The sequence below is a fragment of the Arvicanthis niloticus genome, chromosome 6, assembly GCF_011762505.2.
Source record: "Arvicanthis niloticus isolate mArvNil1 chromosome 6, mArvNil1.pat.X, whole genome shotgun sequence".
Lineage (NCBI taxonomy): Eukaryota > Metazoa > Chordata > Mammalia > Rodentia > Muridae > Arvicanthis > Arvicanthis niloticus.
Genome location: NC_047663.1, coordinates 38,717,000 through 38,734,263, shown reverse-complemented (window position 1 = coordinate 38,734,263; position 17,264 = coordinate 38,717,000). Strand labels below are relative to the sequence as shown.

General features: G+C 40.0%; 1 protein-coding gene across 10 annotated transcripts in view; it reads left to right on the top strand.

Annotated features, from left to right (window-relative positions):
- Ap2b1 (adaptor related protein complex 2 subunit beta 1) overlaps positions 1–17,264 on the top strand; it is a 103,110-nt gene that overhangs the window by 19,349 nt on the left and 66,497 nt on the right. For all 10 annotated transcript variants that reach the window (XM_076936161.1, XM_076936157.1, XM_076936159.1 and 7 more), the window contains exons 4-9: positions 1,261–1,396; positions 4,401–4,646; positions 12,405–12,595; positions 14,860–15,081; positions 15,871–15,991; positions 16,112–16,207. In XM_076936161.1, the coding sequence (XP_076792276.1) occupies positions 1,261–1,396; positions 4,401–4,646; positions 12,405–12,595; positions 14,860–15,081; positions 15,871–15,991; positions 16,112–16,207 (1,012 nt within the window). The remainder of the gene's footprint in view (positions 1–1,260; positions 1,397–4,400; positions 4,647–12,404; positions 12,596–14,859; positions 15,082–15,870; positions 15,992–16,111; positions 16,208–17,264) is intronic.

The following is a 17,264-nucleotide window of genomic DNA, read 5'->3' as shown; positions in this document are numbered from 1 at the left end:
GCCATCTTCCTCATTAATGAAAATAACACTCACTTTAAAATAACTTATAAAATAGGCTTTTATGATTTATTTTATCTTATCTTTGAGACAAAGTCTATTATGTAACCCTGGCTATCTTGGAACTCACTATGGAGACCAAGCTGGCTTTGAACTCATAGGGAAATGGTAAATTATGAAAAGATAGCTAGTACTTGGGAAGTGAACAGACCATTTATATTTGACTATGCTCCAGTTCGTAAATGCATAGTGCTTTTTAAAAGTAAATATAATAATAAATTCTACTAAAAGGAAATCAGAAATGATTGGAGAAATGACTGATTCCAGATCTTGATTAAGAATTTAAAACTTGAATATGTGAGAAAGCATAGAAACAGGCTCACATCACAAGGACGTGGGTCTTCCTGGTCAACAGTGGAAGAAAATGTGCATTAAACAGTGTAACTATTAGAATGCTTTGATACCACAGTGAATTGATGTGGAAATTGTTATTTTTAGAGGGTATTGATAAAGCTAATCATTTTTCTTAGAGTATGCCTAAATGATTATAGATGAAACAGTGTACTAGAAGCTGGCTGTAATGATGCACATTTGAAATCTCAGCACTTGGGAAGCTGAGATAGGAGTCTAGTGAGTTCAAGGTCTCTTGGCCTATGTAGTAAGTTTCGGGTCAGCATAAACTATACATAGCTTGACCCTGTCTGAGAGCCAAGTGCTAGGCTTGTAGCTCATAAGAATATACTTTGTATGATTTCTTTTAAAATAATCTTGGAAATATATCTCAGTGGCAGAGCACTTCCCTAGCATGTGTGAGACCCTGGGCTTTATCTCCATCATTGAAGAAAGAATGTAGAGCAGCCAGACAGGAGGTGGAATGTGATCTGAAGGAATGTGAGACAAGGCAGGGCTTGTGTCAGCATCTGTTGGGCTCATTCCATTGCTCTCAAATTTTTTATAACAGCTTTTTCCCTTTCACAAAAACTATTAAGAGGCCTGAAGATGTAGCTTAGTAGCAAAACACTTGCCTGCTGCACATAAGGCCCTGACCTGTATACATTACAAAACCAAACAATATTTAGAGACTTGGCAGCCAATAGTACTTTTTATTTTTTTAGTTACTCATTTCCATGAAAATGATTATCAACACTGAACCACTGTCTTCTTGTCAAATCATTCTGGAAGCCAAGATATCACTTTGTCATCTGTGTAACAGCTTAGCACTGATACTGCTTTACTCATTTCTGTTTTCCTCTCTGTCCTCAGCTCTCTCTTCCCAGATGTGGTGAACTGTATGCAGACTGACAATCTGGAACTAAAGAAGCTCGTGTACCTCTATCTGATGAACTATGCCAAGAGTCAGCCAGACATGGCCATCATGGCTGTCAACAGCTTTGTGAAGGTAGTTTCCCAAGGACTGAGTCTTCTCTATCTCACGTAACCTTTTCAGAGGTGACATTTGTAGCTGCCTGCAGCTATGGGAAACCGGGTTCTCCTGAGAGGAAGCCTGGGAATGAATGGGAATGGAGGGCGAGAGAAACGTGGGGCCAAGACAAAGTATTCTGATCAAGGCCTGAAGTTTAATAATTTGCTTTCACATATAAAGGGGAAGCCCCACCCCCAGAGTCTCTTCTCAGTGCAGCCCAGGGGCTGGGTAAGGAGATGGCAGTCCAGGAAGGTGTCAAAGCTAGCTCAGCAGGCAGTCCATTCTTAGCTCAGGTAGCAGGCTCCAAGGGGCCAAGGCTGGTAATGCAATGCATCTCAGGTCCTACTGTTGTTTGGTTTATCGTGATAAAAGACTTGCAGGCCTGCTCAGGCCTGGGGGAAGGGCACAACATTTGATGTGTCTTCTGTCTCTGCATTGCAGATAAGCAGCTTGTCTTTCAAGGGATGAAGTCCTGGTTGTGAGCAGCAATGTTTATGTTGTTAAGTATTCTTTACACTAGGGATACTGAAACCATATGGCAAGCCTTCTCTTGGTGGGGCTCAGTATGTCTGTCATTTCCAGATGCAACCTCATGTTTACCCTCCAAGGCTAACAGGTTGGGTATTTCAGCATATTATTCATTGCTTGCTGATACAGGGTGGACATACTGTCATACTGTTACCTGAGCAATTGTTTTGTTTTTGTGAAAGTTAGGAAGTGCTGCTGCTGCAGGAGGTACTACTTGTCTTTGGTTCAGCAGGCTTTACAGCAGTGAAACCAACATACGTGATTTATTTTGTTGTTTGTGTAGGTAGATGAGTGTAGAGGCCAGAAGACAAATCCTCTGGAGCTGGACTTACAGGTTTTAAACCTCTGACATGGGTGCTAGGAACTGAACCAGATCCTCTAGAAAAGCAGCAAGTGCTTTTAACTTCTGAGCGTCCTTTCAGCCTGTGAATAAGTATTTTTTATTATGGAAATTTAAAAATATTCACATAGTATAACAAATACTCATCTTATGATTTTTAAACAGTTGCTGATACATGGCCACTTGTTTAATTTATATTCCCTGTACATAAAACACTTCTGATCTCAGCCCCCTCTCTCAGCCTCAATTTCATGCTTGTGTTAGAATAAGATCCTTAGGATCTCAATCCCTTCCTCCTGCACTCCGCCCTCAAAGAGGGTCTTACTCTCTAGCCCAGGCTGACCCTGAATGCACAGTCCTTTGGCTTCTGCCTCTTCTCATTCTGCTCCAACCACCCATGTGTTAGACTTACAGACATGTGCTTCAACCCCCTGGCTAAGATCTGTCTTTAAAAAAACACCGACATATCACTACTGTGACATCTTTAAAAGCTGACAGAACCATGCTTAGTGACTTGAAGTCAACCTACTAACCTGAGACCCTGTCTAGAAAACCCAAATAAATAAGCACTGATCCAAAGTTCCCTTACTGAGTGGTCAGAGCTCTCTGTCAGCGGCTGTAGTGAGGCTGACAGTGGGCTGTTCATATTCATACTCCTTTCCATTTGAAACATACTCTGCCCTTAAAAAACATCAGACAATTTCAAAATTAACTTGTTTGAATTTTGAAAAATAACTGATATATTGTCTTTTTTGTAGGATTTTTTTTTTAAAGAGATTTTTTTTTCCTCTTCTTTTGAGACAAAGTTTCATTGTTCAGCCATGGCTAGCCTATAACTTGCTATATAGACCAGCTGGCCTCAAACTCACAGAGATCCATCTACCTCAGTCTCCATGGTGCTGGGATTAAAGGCATACACCACCACTGCTGGCTTGCTTTCTGAGTATCCTTCCTTCCTTCCTTCTTTCCTTCCTTCCTTCCTTCCTTCCTTCCTTCCTTCCTTCCTTCTTTTTTTTTTTTTTTAAAGATTTGTTGTTGTTGTTTTTGTTGTTTTGTTTGAGACAGGATCTCACTATTGTAGCCTTGGCTGTCCTGGAATTTACTATGTAGATCATGATGGCCTTCAATTCACAGAGATCCACCTGTCTCTGCTTCTTGAGTGCTGGGATTAAAGGCATGCACCACCATGTCCAGCCTAGATAAATTTTTGATATAGGTATTTTAAGAAAGTATTCTTTGTCAGTGTTGTATCTGTGCTGTATGTGTGTATATATATATATACACACATATATATATATAAATATATATATATATATATTTATATTTATATTTTTTTTTTTTTTTTTTTTTTCTTTCCTGATGAAGAGTAGAAGAAAAAGGTCTTTTCTGTTCTTAGGGCGAGTTCACTAGTTCTAGGGATGGCCATACCAATTTACTAGGCTTTTGTCTAGTCCAAGATCCAATCCTATTGGACTTTTCCTCATTGTATGTATACAGCACTTAAAAGATGTCTTTCTGGGGCTGCCGAGATAGCTTAGTGGTTAAAAGCACTTGCTGCTCTTGCAGAAGACCCAAGTTCTATTCCCAGCATCAACATGGGGTAATTTCTTGTAACTCCAGCTTCAGGGGTTCTGATACCCTTTTCTGGCCTCTGTGAACATGTGTACACAAGTAAGCAAATAACACCTACATACACTCATAAATCTTTTATTTAATGTGCATGTTTTGTTTGCATCTATGTCTATGCACTGTGTATATGCTTTGTGGTCATGGAGATCAGACGAGGGAATCAGATCCCCTAGAACTGGAGTTATAGGTGTTTATGAGCTGCTGTGTGGATGCTTGGAATGTCTTCAAGAACAAGTGCTCCTAACCTTTGAGCCACCTCTCTAGCTCTGATAAGTTTCTTTAAAAAAAAAATAAAATAAAATATATTTCCTTCTAGGTTCTTGAGTAAGCAACTAAGACCTTCAGGGAAGGAAGGAATAGCATGAGAGAGTGAATTCTCATGTAGAATATACTAGAAGCTTGTGGTTTATGTCAGCTGGAATGTTTACTTGTAATCACCTTGTTTCATGTGGTTGGCTTTTTTTTTTTTTTTTTTTTTGGTAGGATTGTGAAGATCCCAATCCTTTGATTCGAGCCTTGGCGGTTAGAACCATGGGATGCATCCGGGTGGACAAGATCACAGAGTATCTCTGTGAACCCCTCCGTAAGTGCTTGAAGGACGAAGACCCCTATGTTCGGAAAACAGCAGCAGTGTGCGTGGCAAAACTCCATGATATCAATGCCCAGATGGTGGAAGATCAGGGATTTCTGGATTCTCTGCGGGATCTCATAGCAGACTCAAACCCAATGGTAATACTTTGTGCTTTTACAAAGAGAGATGCATTTAAACAGAGCCCTTTCCAAGGCATGCTTAACACAAGCTTTGTCTTGGAGACACTGACTACAGGGTAGTTGTGAGAAATAGTTTCGTGTAATGTATAGATTATATACTTCATATCCTTAGGTGATTTTGTTTTGTTTTTAGGATTAGTTTTTTCAGGTAGTCATTTATGGTAATTTCTTCTGTGAAAATAAAACTGGATCAAAGTAGTTTTTATTGACCAACTAATTAAGAATTGGATAATTCATTACAAGAACTAGTTAAGCTCTTGTAATGAATTATCCAAGAACTCTAGGGTAGAACATGATTATGCTCTATGTACTTAGCAGCCAGAACATAACGCAATTTTTAGTTTTGCATTCATTTGGTTTTGTTGGTGCTGAGGATTAAACCCACAGCCTTTTGTAAGTACACTGTTTCTGAGCTACATTCCAGCTTCAGGGTGTGAGTTTATTTCCTTCTTGATATCTTAAAGTTTGTTCATATGATAAAAGGAGATTGGGTCCCAAATGATTACTAAATTAAACTCATTTTTAAATTGAGTGATTGGTACTGAGAACATGGAGGATTATTGCTCACTTTCTCTCACATCCATCCCCCAACATCCTGTCTCTGTGTGTTGAAATAAAGTTTCATGTATTTAGTTAGTTAGATGGCTTCTAACTTGTTATGTAGCTGGCCTTGAACTATTTTCTTGCCCCGTTTCTCAAGTGCTGGGATTATAGGCATATGCCACCACTTGACTTCTTTGACTTTTTTTTTTTTGAGACAAGGTTTTGCTGTCTTGCCTCAGCATAGGCATGGGTCACCACACCGTGCTAAGTAATTTTTGTCCGATACAATATTTCTTTGAAAATAAATTATACTAAGAGATAGTGAGTAACATTAAATTATTTTTTGTTGAATTTTTATAAATAGAGTTAGAATTTGTATCATCTTTGCCTGGCAAAAAGTCTACTCAAATAAGTGTTGCTTGTTCATCTTTCCATGGCTTTCACTTTATTATCTTTCTAGTATAGCAGAAAGTCAAAAGTTGAAGCTTATATCTTATACTTGTAAGGGTACAGGCTGTGCTGAGCCAGGAATTTTTAGCAACTTTGTAGGATTAGACAAAGATGTAAAGGGACAGTGGCTTCTGATAAAGTATCATCAGATGGATTAGAAGATACCCCCCTCCCTTTTTAATTTTTCAAGACAGGGTTTCTCTGTGTAGCCCTGGTTGTCCTGACTCGAGTTGTAGACCAGGCTGGCCTCACAGTCACAGAGATCCACCTGCCTCTTCTGAGATTAAAGGTGTGCACCACCACACCCAGCCACTGGGTTTTGTTTTTGTTTTTGGTGAATTTTATTTTTTGTTTACTCACCCAAGCAGCACTACCTGGCACCTTTTTAAAAAGATTCCCTATAATTGAGGCTATATGGCAATACTAATTTTTGCTTTTTTAGTTGATTAATTAATTTGGGGAGGGGTGTGTAAATATGTGTGTTGAGGTGTGTGTGCACATGTGCACATGAATGTGTGTGTTTTGAGGTGTGTGTGCATGCATGCCTGTGTGTGTTTGTGTAAATTGAGGTACATGTATGCCATGGTGTGCTGTGGGTCTCTTCTTCCTCCATGTGAGTTCCAAGGATCAAGCACCTGCCATCTAAGCACCAACTAAGTAGGCAGAATATCATGTACCTTAAGGGAACCTATTAAATATTCAGTGGAGCTAAGAATGGGTTGAGGCAAAAAATAATTTTAACTCCTACAAGTAATTCTAGGAGAAGGGGAAAAGGAACATCTATACTCATGTAAATTCTTCCTTATGAAATCTCTTAGACTTGAGGGTGTAAGGACTGGAAGCACAGCCGTCAGGTTTTTTTGTTTGTTGTTTTTTTGTTTGTTGTTTTTGGGAGTGGTGGGGCAGGGTTTGAAATCTGGGTAACCCTGGAAGATCTCTGTCAGATCATCTAAGAGCATGCATGCCTAGCTTGCCTGCTCTGTTCTAAGCTTCCTCTGCAGAGGAAAGGTCTCATGTTTTTATGCAGAGCATAATATTCTTTCAGCAAATACAATAATGGACTTTATTTATCATTGCCATTCAATAACTTATCAGTATATTCTTTTTTTTTTTTTTTTTTTTTTTTGGTTTTTTGAGACAGGGTTTCACTGTGTAGCCCTGGCTGTCCTGTCCTGGAACTCTGTAGACCAGGCTGGCCTCGAACTCAGAAATCCGCCTGCCTCTGCCTCCCAAGTGCTGGGATTAAAGCGTGCACCACCACCGCCCGGCTTATCAGTATATTCTAATCCTACTTGTTTCCCCTCCGTTGCCTGGCATTGAAGGCATTGCTGGATGGTTTCCATTCAGGTTTTAATATATCATTATGTATAGCAAACCGATGTTCCTGAGAATTGTTGTCGTTTGTTTTCACTGCACAGTCGGATTGTGTTGGAATTTTCTATGTGGGCTAGGTCAGCTGTGAACTGTCAGTCTCTCTGTGTCGGCCTCGTGAATGCTGCAATTGCTATCACTGTTGACTGTTGGTCACACTTTTTTTTTTTGGTTTTTCAAGACAGTGTTTCTCTGTGTAGCCCTGGCTGTCCTGGAACTCACTCTGTAGACCAGGCTGGCCTCAAACTCAAAAATCCACCTGCCTCTGCCTCCCAAGTGCTGGGATTAAAGGTGTGCACCACCACTGCCTGGCATGGTCACACTTTTTAACTTGTTTTTATAACAACAAATCTGACCTGGAGAGATTTTAAAAATATTTTTGAGGAGATTTATAGAAAAAAAAATTATGGTTACTTGGTAGGTTTCTGAGAAACTTGAAACATGCTGGGTGCTCTCTCTCCCACTGGGACTTTTATCCTCATGACCCACTAGACCATTTTACTGTCTGTTTATTGAAACCTTACCTAGAGTATGTGTCAGCATTAGAGACCAAATGTGGCAACTCCTTGCTAAACAGAAACCTGCCTTCTTGGGAGACATCTCAGTAGTAATGCCCTTTTCTCTGGTGTTGTTCAGGTTACCGATGCAGAGGAGCCCAGAGTGCAGAGTTGAAAGAGGCATCCTTAGGTAGCTAGTAAACACACACAGGTGCCGCCTTCTGATCTGTAACCCCTACTGTTTACCCTACATGTATCCTCTACTTTTTAATCTTAAACACAGTCTTAAAATTACTGAAAAGTAACCTTAAGTAAAATGCTAGAATTGGCACCGTAGTTTTCCCCTTATGGTGAGATCAGATGCCGATAACAGGTCGACCAAGTGCACGAGTGGCCAGTAACATCAGAGGTCCAGTGTCAGAGTGCTCACGTACCAGCTCAACACTACAGAAGCTTCAGCTTGGAAAGAGAAATTTAATTTGTAATGCCTGTATGTTAAGCATAATGATAGATGCTTTTCTGTAAAATAATTTCACTTAGTTTTCACGTCTGAAGTAGAAGCTGTTCCATGTTACAGTTTAAGACTCAGCTGTCTCAGTATGATGCAGCTAGTTGTGCCACACTCAGGATTCCAGCCTGGTTCTGAGTCCCAACCCTTTTCATGACCACTACCTTCATGGATATATGTAAAGAATTAAATGTAAGTGTGTGCATACCCCACACACTTATGTCTGTTTCACTTTTATTTTTTTAAAATAGTACAGATTTTGAATACATAAAAGTTTTTAATTATTTGTACACTGTTACTATGAAGTATCTGTCTTTTTTCTCTAAAGATGGGTATGAGTTCTTATTTGTTGCTTGAGTGATTTTGTTTTGCTTTTTCTCAGGCTGTCCCACAAGGTGGCAGCACTGCACTGACAGCCGATGTCTTAAGGACTTGAGTACTTTGAGGGATCGATCCTACCACAGTGTTCTTATAGTCCTCAGTTCAGAAAGGCTTCCTAGAGAGGAAGCAGCACAACATTTGCAGAAGTGACTTCAGAATCTTCTGATATGAGAATAAAATGTCAGTCAAGAGTGTGCCTTCCTACAAGTAATAACAGGACTTCTTTTTCTCTTCTGTCATTTTTGGGGTTACTACTCACCTCATTTTCCTGTAGTTAGTTTCACTGCTGTATTTAAAGCTGATTTTCAGTGTCTTAGTTGACACTGAGGAAAGGCTAGCTTTGAGCTAAAAGTCCCTTGTCTGTTTAATATTGGCTCTGTGCTAATGCTGCTTAATCTTCCTGGTTCCTCTTCTGGAAATGAGTGACGATGCCTTCAAGAGATGAGCGTGTACAGGCTAGAGGGTGCTCAGTGCTTAAGAGTGTGTACTGTTCTTCCAAGTTCAGCAGCGTCTACGTCAGAACTGCTTGTAACTCCAGCTTAGGGACTCCCATACCCCATTCTTGCTTCTGAGGACCCCTGACACACACATACACACACATACACACACACACTTAAAAATAAAACAAAATTTTTATATAAAAAAAATTAGACCAGGCCTGGTTAATGCTCATCTTTAATCTAAGCACTTAGGAAGCAGAGATAGGTAGACGTCCGAGTTTGTAACCACCTTCATCTGTGTAGACAGTTCCAGGACAGCCACAGCTACATAGAAAGACACTTTTGTTTTGTTTTGTTTTGTTTTGTTTTGTTTTGTTTTGTTTTGTTTAAGACAGAATTTGTGTGTGTGTGTGTAGCCTTGAATGGCCTGGAATTCACTCTTTAGACCAGGCTGGCCTTGAGCTCACAGGGATCTGCCTGCCTCTGCCTCCACGTGTGCTCCCCTCTGTGTGTGTGTATGTGTGTGTGTGTGTGTGTGTGTGTGTGTATGTTTGTACGTTCGTGCACACTCTTGCAGGACAAAAGAAGGTGTGATTGTGAACACCCTTCTGAGTGCTGGCAATCTAACCCAGGTTCTCTGAAAGAGCAGCTCATTAACTGCTGAGCCGACTTTCCAGCCCTAGATGCCAATGTTTTATAAATCAGTTTGTGTATCAAGAAAGCTCAGTTTCCCAGTTTATAAGTTTTCTTTCCTTTCCTACTCTGTTTTTTGTTTGTTTGTTTGTTTGTTTTTTGTTTTTTTTGTTTTTTAAGACAAGGGCTCCTTAAGGCCAGCTCCGAATTTCTGGTTTTCTTGCCCTTATATCATAAATGCTGGGATTACAGGTGTATATTACCACACTTGGCTATAAATTTACTATTTGAGAAACTTCCTTAAGGTCTTTTTTTTAATATGCTCTAGTTTTCTGAGATTATAGTAGTGATCCTAAGATAAAGGACAATTCCTAGGGAGGAAATATTGGACTTGTCTTAACAGTTCTGACTCACGGTGAGACTGTGAGGGAGGGAGCACCTTTGCCTCACTGTTGGCTTGCTAGCGTGTTTGCTGCCAGGATTGAGCTTGCTCCTGGAGCCTTTTCCCTAAGTCCCTACACTGATGTATTATTCTTTGGAGAAGGTTCTTTGGGAAGAAGGAAACTCTTAACCACTTTATCTTTAAATTTTATTTTCCAAAACAGGCACCATTGTACAAAATTTCAAAGAAATACAGATAGAAACTTTGACAAGAAAGAGTCCTGGTGAACACCAGCTGCCCATTTGCCTAGATGCAGCATAACTGACTTCAAGTTCATCACAGTGTGGGAAGTACAATTTACCAACCATGAGAATATAAAACACTCCATCTTGGGCCTGCCTTGGGTGATTTCTGGAAACCCAAGAGACTGAATTGCTTAGAACATGACAGTGGAGGGGTAGAAGCAGCCTTGGGGAGCTTTAGAGGACAAGAATTCTGCTGCAGGGTAGGAAAGTGAGTGGCTCATCTGGTGACTTGACCAGTGGTATCTTCCTCCCTCAGGCTGTGTTCAACAGGGTCCTCTGATCTGATCTTTCTGTATATTATTAGACTGCTCTTGAGTATTTGCTGTCTTGTTTAACATGATGACAATTACACATTGCCTGTTTAAGCATCAGAGCTTACACTTCATTAGCTGCATTACACACTTGCTTTAATTTCTAATCGCCTGTAATGGTAACAGGGGATTCTAAATCCTCAGTGTGTTTGATGTCCTTTTGTTCTTTCTGTGTCTTTAGTTCCTGTTTTGTTTGCTTTTTGAGACAGGGTTTCTCTGTGTGGCCCTGGCTGTCCTGGAACTCACTCTGTAGACCAGGCTGGCCTCGAACTCAGAAATCCGCCTGCCTCTGCCTCCCAAGTACTGGGATTAAAGGAGTGTGCCACCACTGCCTGGCTAGTGCTCATGTTTTCTATATTTTCTATTACCAAACTTGTATTTAACTTTAAGCAGCACACACACACACACACACGGACACACACACACACACACGGACACACGGACACACATTAACAGAAATGGTTATAATGGAGGAAGGTTTGTTTTAGACTGATAACCAAGATTGGATGCTTTGACAGAGCTGTCAAAATAAGCAGTCGACTTACGGACATTTTGATTTTTTTTTTTTTTAATTCTAAAATAAGGTTAATCAAGCATGCAATGCATGGGAAATAAAATGTTTCCCCTGCCTGTGAAGTATCTAGGAATGATTATTTTTGTTTGGGGGCTGCTGCTGTTTGTTTTCAGACAGGGTCTCGTACCCCAGAATAGCCTCAAACTTCTTACATGACTGAAGGTGACTTTGAACCACTGATCCTTCTGCTTCTGCCTCCTGTGCTGGGGTCACAGGCATTGTTTTATTCCTTATGCATTCTAGTGTTACTGAAGCTCATGCATGATTATGGAGTGAGCAAAGGCATTTGAGAAGAAGCTCATGTGTATTGTCACACATGATATAGTAGGTCTGATTTGTTTTGTGGCAACGTAGTGTTTAATAATATTTTTTAATAATTAATTTTATTTTATGTGCATTTATGTGAGGGTGTCAGGTCCCCCAGGGCTAGAGTTACAGATAGTTGTGAGCTGCTCTGTGGGTATTGGGAAATGAATCTGAACCTGGGTTTTCTGAAAGAGCAGCCAGTGTTCTTAAACCACTGAGCCATCTCTTCCCATGCCACTGCCCCAAATAAAGATTTCTTAATGCATAACATTATTGGACTTGTACTCTCAAGCTAAAATTAATCTAAGAAGTAAATTAAAATTCCTCTGGTTTTTCAGATGAGCAAACTGCATGCATGGTACAAAGATTATGTGTTCCCGTAGCATTGTGTACTAAAGAATTCTGGTTTCAAGTTCATTTACCTTACTCTGTGCTATGCAATAATACTGAATAATTGAGTTTTGCCTCCCTGTTGTCTACATGCATGTATAATTTGGCCTAGATTTTTCTGTCACATAATGCAAAGTATTTATTGAGATATTACTTTTAATGTTTTTGTCTTTTTGTGAGTTCTCACTCTATATTCCAGGCTGGTCTGGAGCTTACTTTGTAGTTAGTCCATGAAAGCCCTAAACTTGAAAGGACCTGGGATTAGAGGTATGAGCTAGCACCCAGTTAAACTTCATTTTTTATAGCTGTTGATGTGTCTTGATTTTAGTGACATGATAGTTTTGAGTGTTGCTGCAGTGGTGAATGTTTCAGATGTGAATCGTCTGTGAATCGTGCTGCTAATACATGAATTCCTTTAATTCTGGAGTGCCTGACGACTTGGAAGCTGTTCATGCTATCATCGCTGGCTCGGTACCTGTGTTGAAAGCAGCCCATCTATTTCTGTTTAACTGGGTAAAATGCTCAAGAGTGACTTGAGATCTGTGAAGTGATCCTAGAAGGTTGGTTGTGTCTCAGAATTTGGTTTTTCTGAGTATATCAACGTTATTCTCTGTTTCTTTCCCAGGTGGTGGCTAATGCTGTAGCAGCATTGTCTGAGATCAGTGAGTCTCACCCAAACAGCAACTTACTTGATCTGAACCCTCAGAATATCAATAAGCTGCTCACAGCCCTGAATGAGTGCACTGAATGGGGCCAGATTTTCATCCTGGACTGCCTGTCTAATTACAACCCTAAAGATGACCGGGAAGCTCAGAGGTCAGTCTGTCTATGTGGGTATCAGCTAATGGTCTTGCCTGACCAAATAATGTTCAATGTCTGCTCTTAGTATAAGAGGCTGTCAGATTGAGGAAGGCAGACATTTAGAGGGACATTGTCATCCCTACTATAGTTTCTCACTGGACTTAGGATCACTAACTGCTAAACCACATAGAAAATACTTGAGTTGTTTCTTTTTCTTTTTTTTTTTTTTTCTTTTTTTTTTTTGAGTTGTTTCTATGAATATTTCTGCTAAAGCCTCCCTCATGTTGTTGCCCATCTCTCAAGTCCCAGTCATTTGGTGAACAAAAATTATGAGTATGTGTTTTTGTAATAACACACTGTCTATTCTGTTAGATTCGTCATACTAATTATTGAGCTGAACAATACATATAATTTACTACTAGGATAAGTATATTAAAGTCAACAGCATTTATATGTCTTGCCATTGCATATAGAAGTCATGTTAGACTACATTTAAGGCTTTTGAGAACATGTCTTATTTGTTCTGCTCAGCTCTCTACCACCTACATGTTGCAAATTTTCTTTGTCAGAACTTTATTATTGAGTGTCAGTAACACATATATACATAAGTACATTTCACTTTTACAAAGCTGGGGTTCCCACCAATTTTTAAATTGAGCATGTTGTATTTAAAAGCACTTTACTAGGGAAAGTACTTCTGAAGAATTGCTGGCTCTTCATTAAGTTGACATATTTTAATTATGGTAGATAAGGACCTTCCTTGCCTGGCTGAAGCTGATTTCCAAGCTACTAAAATGTAAGTTCTCTTCACTTGTCTGGGAAGTAATTCTTTCTGGACTTACCTAATGCTGCTAGTAGTTTCTTTCCACCACTGAAAGTACATTTATATTCTGGAGAGAACTTTACCAAGAATTTTATTTTCTCTTGGCCATTGATATTATACTCATAAATTCACTAAATTGATAATTAATTCAGCAAATATTTCTTAAGCCCATTCTATGTCCTAGGCTCTGTCCTAGGCTGGGGTTGAACAGTGAACAGACAAAAATTATGGTCCTCCTGCATCATTTATTCTAAAGAGTGGGAGTAGGGTATATACAATATGGACATTCAATAAAATATATAATAGGCCATATTTCATTACTGCTAACAGCTAATGTAAGGCTCTAAGAAATGGCAAATATTATAGAGTTAGATTATAAAGAGAATGCCCTCCATCCCATAGTTTTTGTTTATTTTGAATCAGGGTCTGCTGTGTAGCATGAGCTGGCCATAAACTTGTGATCCTCCTGCCTCTGTATTTGTTTGTTTGTTTGTTCATCGAGACACAATCTCACTATGTAACTGTGGCTGGCCTCAAACTATTAGTATTTTATGTCCTCTAACTCAGATCCTTCTGCCACTGCTTCCTGTGAGCTAGAATTGGAGCTGTGTATATCACACCCAGCAAGATTTCACTTTATTTTTTGAAATTATACTTCTTAAAAAAGCAGTAATCAAGAAGTCCTCTGTAAGAGTGTGGACCTTGTTTTAAAGGCCTGGCAGAAGTCAGGAGTCAGCCATGGGGCCAGAGGAAGAGAGTAAGCAGCCATTTATCTTGTATCCTTAACTTGGGATGTTGCCCAAGAGCTAGCAAAGTTAGGTTGATTTCAGAGAACACTGCGTGTGTGAACGAGAGTCTAAGCTTGGGTAGTAGGGACTAGAAGACGAAGAATTGGGTGAACATTGCAATAATATTCTGATACTAAAAACCAAACCTAAACAAAGGCGAACCTTCATCTGTTTCTGAGTCTTTCTTATTAACCTGAAAGCAGAGGTTGTGTAGCTTTTCCTGCCGTCCTATTTCTTTCCCAAGTCCCAGGTGGTTGATACCTTTTGCCATGATTAATTTTTAGGATGCTTGATTTGACTTTCTATAGGTTGGGTAGAGATGAGCTGTAAGGCAGGGGGCTCTAACATGTGGGGAGACAGAAGACCAAAAAGAAGACGGAAACTGGGGTGAGTGTAGGTGTCAGGGATTACTAGTTTCCTTCTGGTTTGGATTTTCCTGTTGCTGGCTTCTAGAGTCTACTGAGGCCCCTGCTCAGCCTGTAGTTTGCTGGGCATGAAGCTTCTGCGGTGTTGGGTCCCATTTGACCTAAGCATGGAACTTTGACTTTTCTAACCGAATCTTTGGTTTGTCAGTACTCGGCCCATGGAACTCTGGAGCATTACTTGATAGAATGAATCAAGCAAATGTACCATAATCCTGGATGCTGATTTTCCCTTTCTGCCCTCAGCATCTGTGAGCGAGTAACTCCTCGGCTATCCCATGCCAACTCTGCAGTGGTGCTTTCAGCAGTAAAAGTCCTAATGAAGTTTCTAGAATTGTTACCCAAGGACTCTGACTACTACAATATGCTGCTAAAGAAGTTAGCGCCTCCACTTGTCACTTTGCTGTCTGGGGAGCCTGAAGTACAGTATGTCGCCCTGAGGAACATCAACCTAATTGTCCAGAAAAGGTGGGAACTAGTGAGCTGGTGGTTTTAAAATGTTGGTGATCTTCAGATTAAGCTTCATATAAATACTCCATAGACTGGTACTCTTTTGTTCTTTACCGTGTGAAAGCGAAATGTTAGATAGTAGCACTTGCCCAGTCATAGCCTTTTATAGCTATTACTGTTCTTTCCATAGTAACTGTTGTGTGTTACAGTTCAGGGCTGTTTTGTTTTCACTTGTTTTTTGTTTTTTTGAAACAAACTCTCACTATGTAGACTAGGCTGACCTCCATCTCACAGAAATCCTCCTGCTCCTACCTCCCAAGTGCTGGGATCAAAGGTGGCAGCACTGCTTCCAGCCAGCTTGCTCTTTTAAAGTGCTTCTTTTGAATGTACTCCCCATGGAGAGTTGTAGTTGAGAACTGGGTTGTTCTTCCTCAGCAGTTCTCCTTGGTAACACATACACTCTCATACTTAGAAAGGGTGCAAACCAGATGCCAAATGGACTTGATGAGAGTAGATGGGCTGAGAGTGTAGCTCATGACAGAACACTTGTCTAGAATGTGCTAAGCGCTGAGCTTGACACTCAACTTTTCTCTGTGGAAACAAAAATGTTACATAGTAGTGTGACTGCTATAACGACTGCTATAACTGCTGTGGGAGGGAGGCACAATAGAGGCTTAGGCAGGACATGAGGGTTTCCCCCCCTGAAGAGGGCAGGCAGAAAGACTGACTTGATTTTAACACAGGCTGAGGAGGATATGCCAGTAAATACATTCCATCACCTTCCTTTCTTGTGTTTGTGTATCACAGGCCTGAAATCTTGAAGCAGGAAATCAAAGTCTTCTTTGTGAAGTACAATGATCCTATCTATGTTAAACTAGAGAAGTTAGACATCATGATTCGTCTTGCATCCCAAGCCAACATTGCTCAGGTCAGACCTTAAGCCGTCCTAAGTTTGTGCTGGCTTAGAGTTTAAGCTCTGGCATTCAGAAGGCTGTTGAATCCCTGTTGAAACTCTTTAAAGTTTATCCACTGCTTGGATATTTGACAGGTTCTGGCGGAGCTGAAGGAATATGCCACTGAAGTTGATGTGGACTTTGTTCGCAAAGCTGTGAGGGCCATTGGACGGTGTGCCATCAAAGTAGAGGTAAGGCTGGCTCCACAGGAGATGAGATCACACATAGGAGATTCTGAGTGTTCATTATTTTACAGTGTGTATACATTGAAGTTTATCAAAATAATAAAGCATATACTTAATGAGTTAAATAATTTTAAAAAATTAATGTATGTGGATGTTTTGTCTGCATTATGTCAACACCTTGTGTGTACTAACTACCTGTGTAGGCCAGAAGGGGGTTTCGTCCCCCTGCCCCAGAACTAGAGTTCAGGTGATAGATTATAAAGCACCATGTGGGTGCTAGGACTCTAACCCGGGTCCTCTGGAAGAGCAGCCATTGCGCTTAGTCTCTAAGCCTTCTCAGGCTCAGATAAAGAATTTCTAACAAAACATCACTGTCCCTTCTTTACCTATACCCACTTCCCAAAAAGTATGACTTTTAACTTTTTTGTATTTGATTTTTCTTTTGATACTTCCATATCTATAAATAATTTTATTATTATTTATTGACTTTTTTGTTATAGATTTTTATCTTTCCAACATGTCCCCTTTCCCCTAAGTATTTTGTGGTGCTTGCTGGTTTTACTTTTTTTTTCTGGGGGCTGGTTTTACTTTTTAAGACAGGGTCTTACTGTATGGCCCCAAACTCACATTCCCTTGGCCTCAGTCTCTCAAATGTAGAATTCCAGGTATGAGCTGCTATACTTGGCTTTTATTTTGTTTTATTTTCTATACGTTGCTTTTGGTTAATATGTGTCCTTATGTGTTGTATTTTGTTTTGATTTTAACTTTTTTGATGCTACCTATTTATTTATTTTTTATATTTATATATGTATTATTTGAAGAGGCAGCATGCCAAGGTGCATATGTGGAGGTCAGAGGACAGTTTGTAGGAATTGATTCTCTCCTTTCACCATGAGGCTCCTGGGGATCAATCTCAGGTCATTAGGCCTGGTGGCCAGGGCCTTTATCTGATGATCCATCTGGCTGGCCCTAATACAGTACCACTTATTGATTTCTTTTTTAGAGTTATAGACTTTCTCAGAGTCTAGATTGGACTTGTATCTTAGTGATTCTACTTATCTCA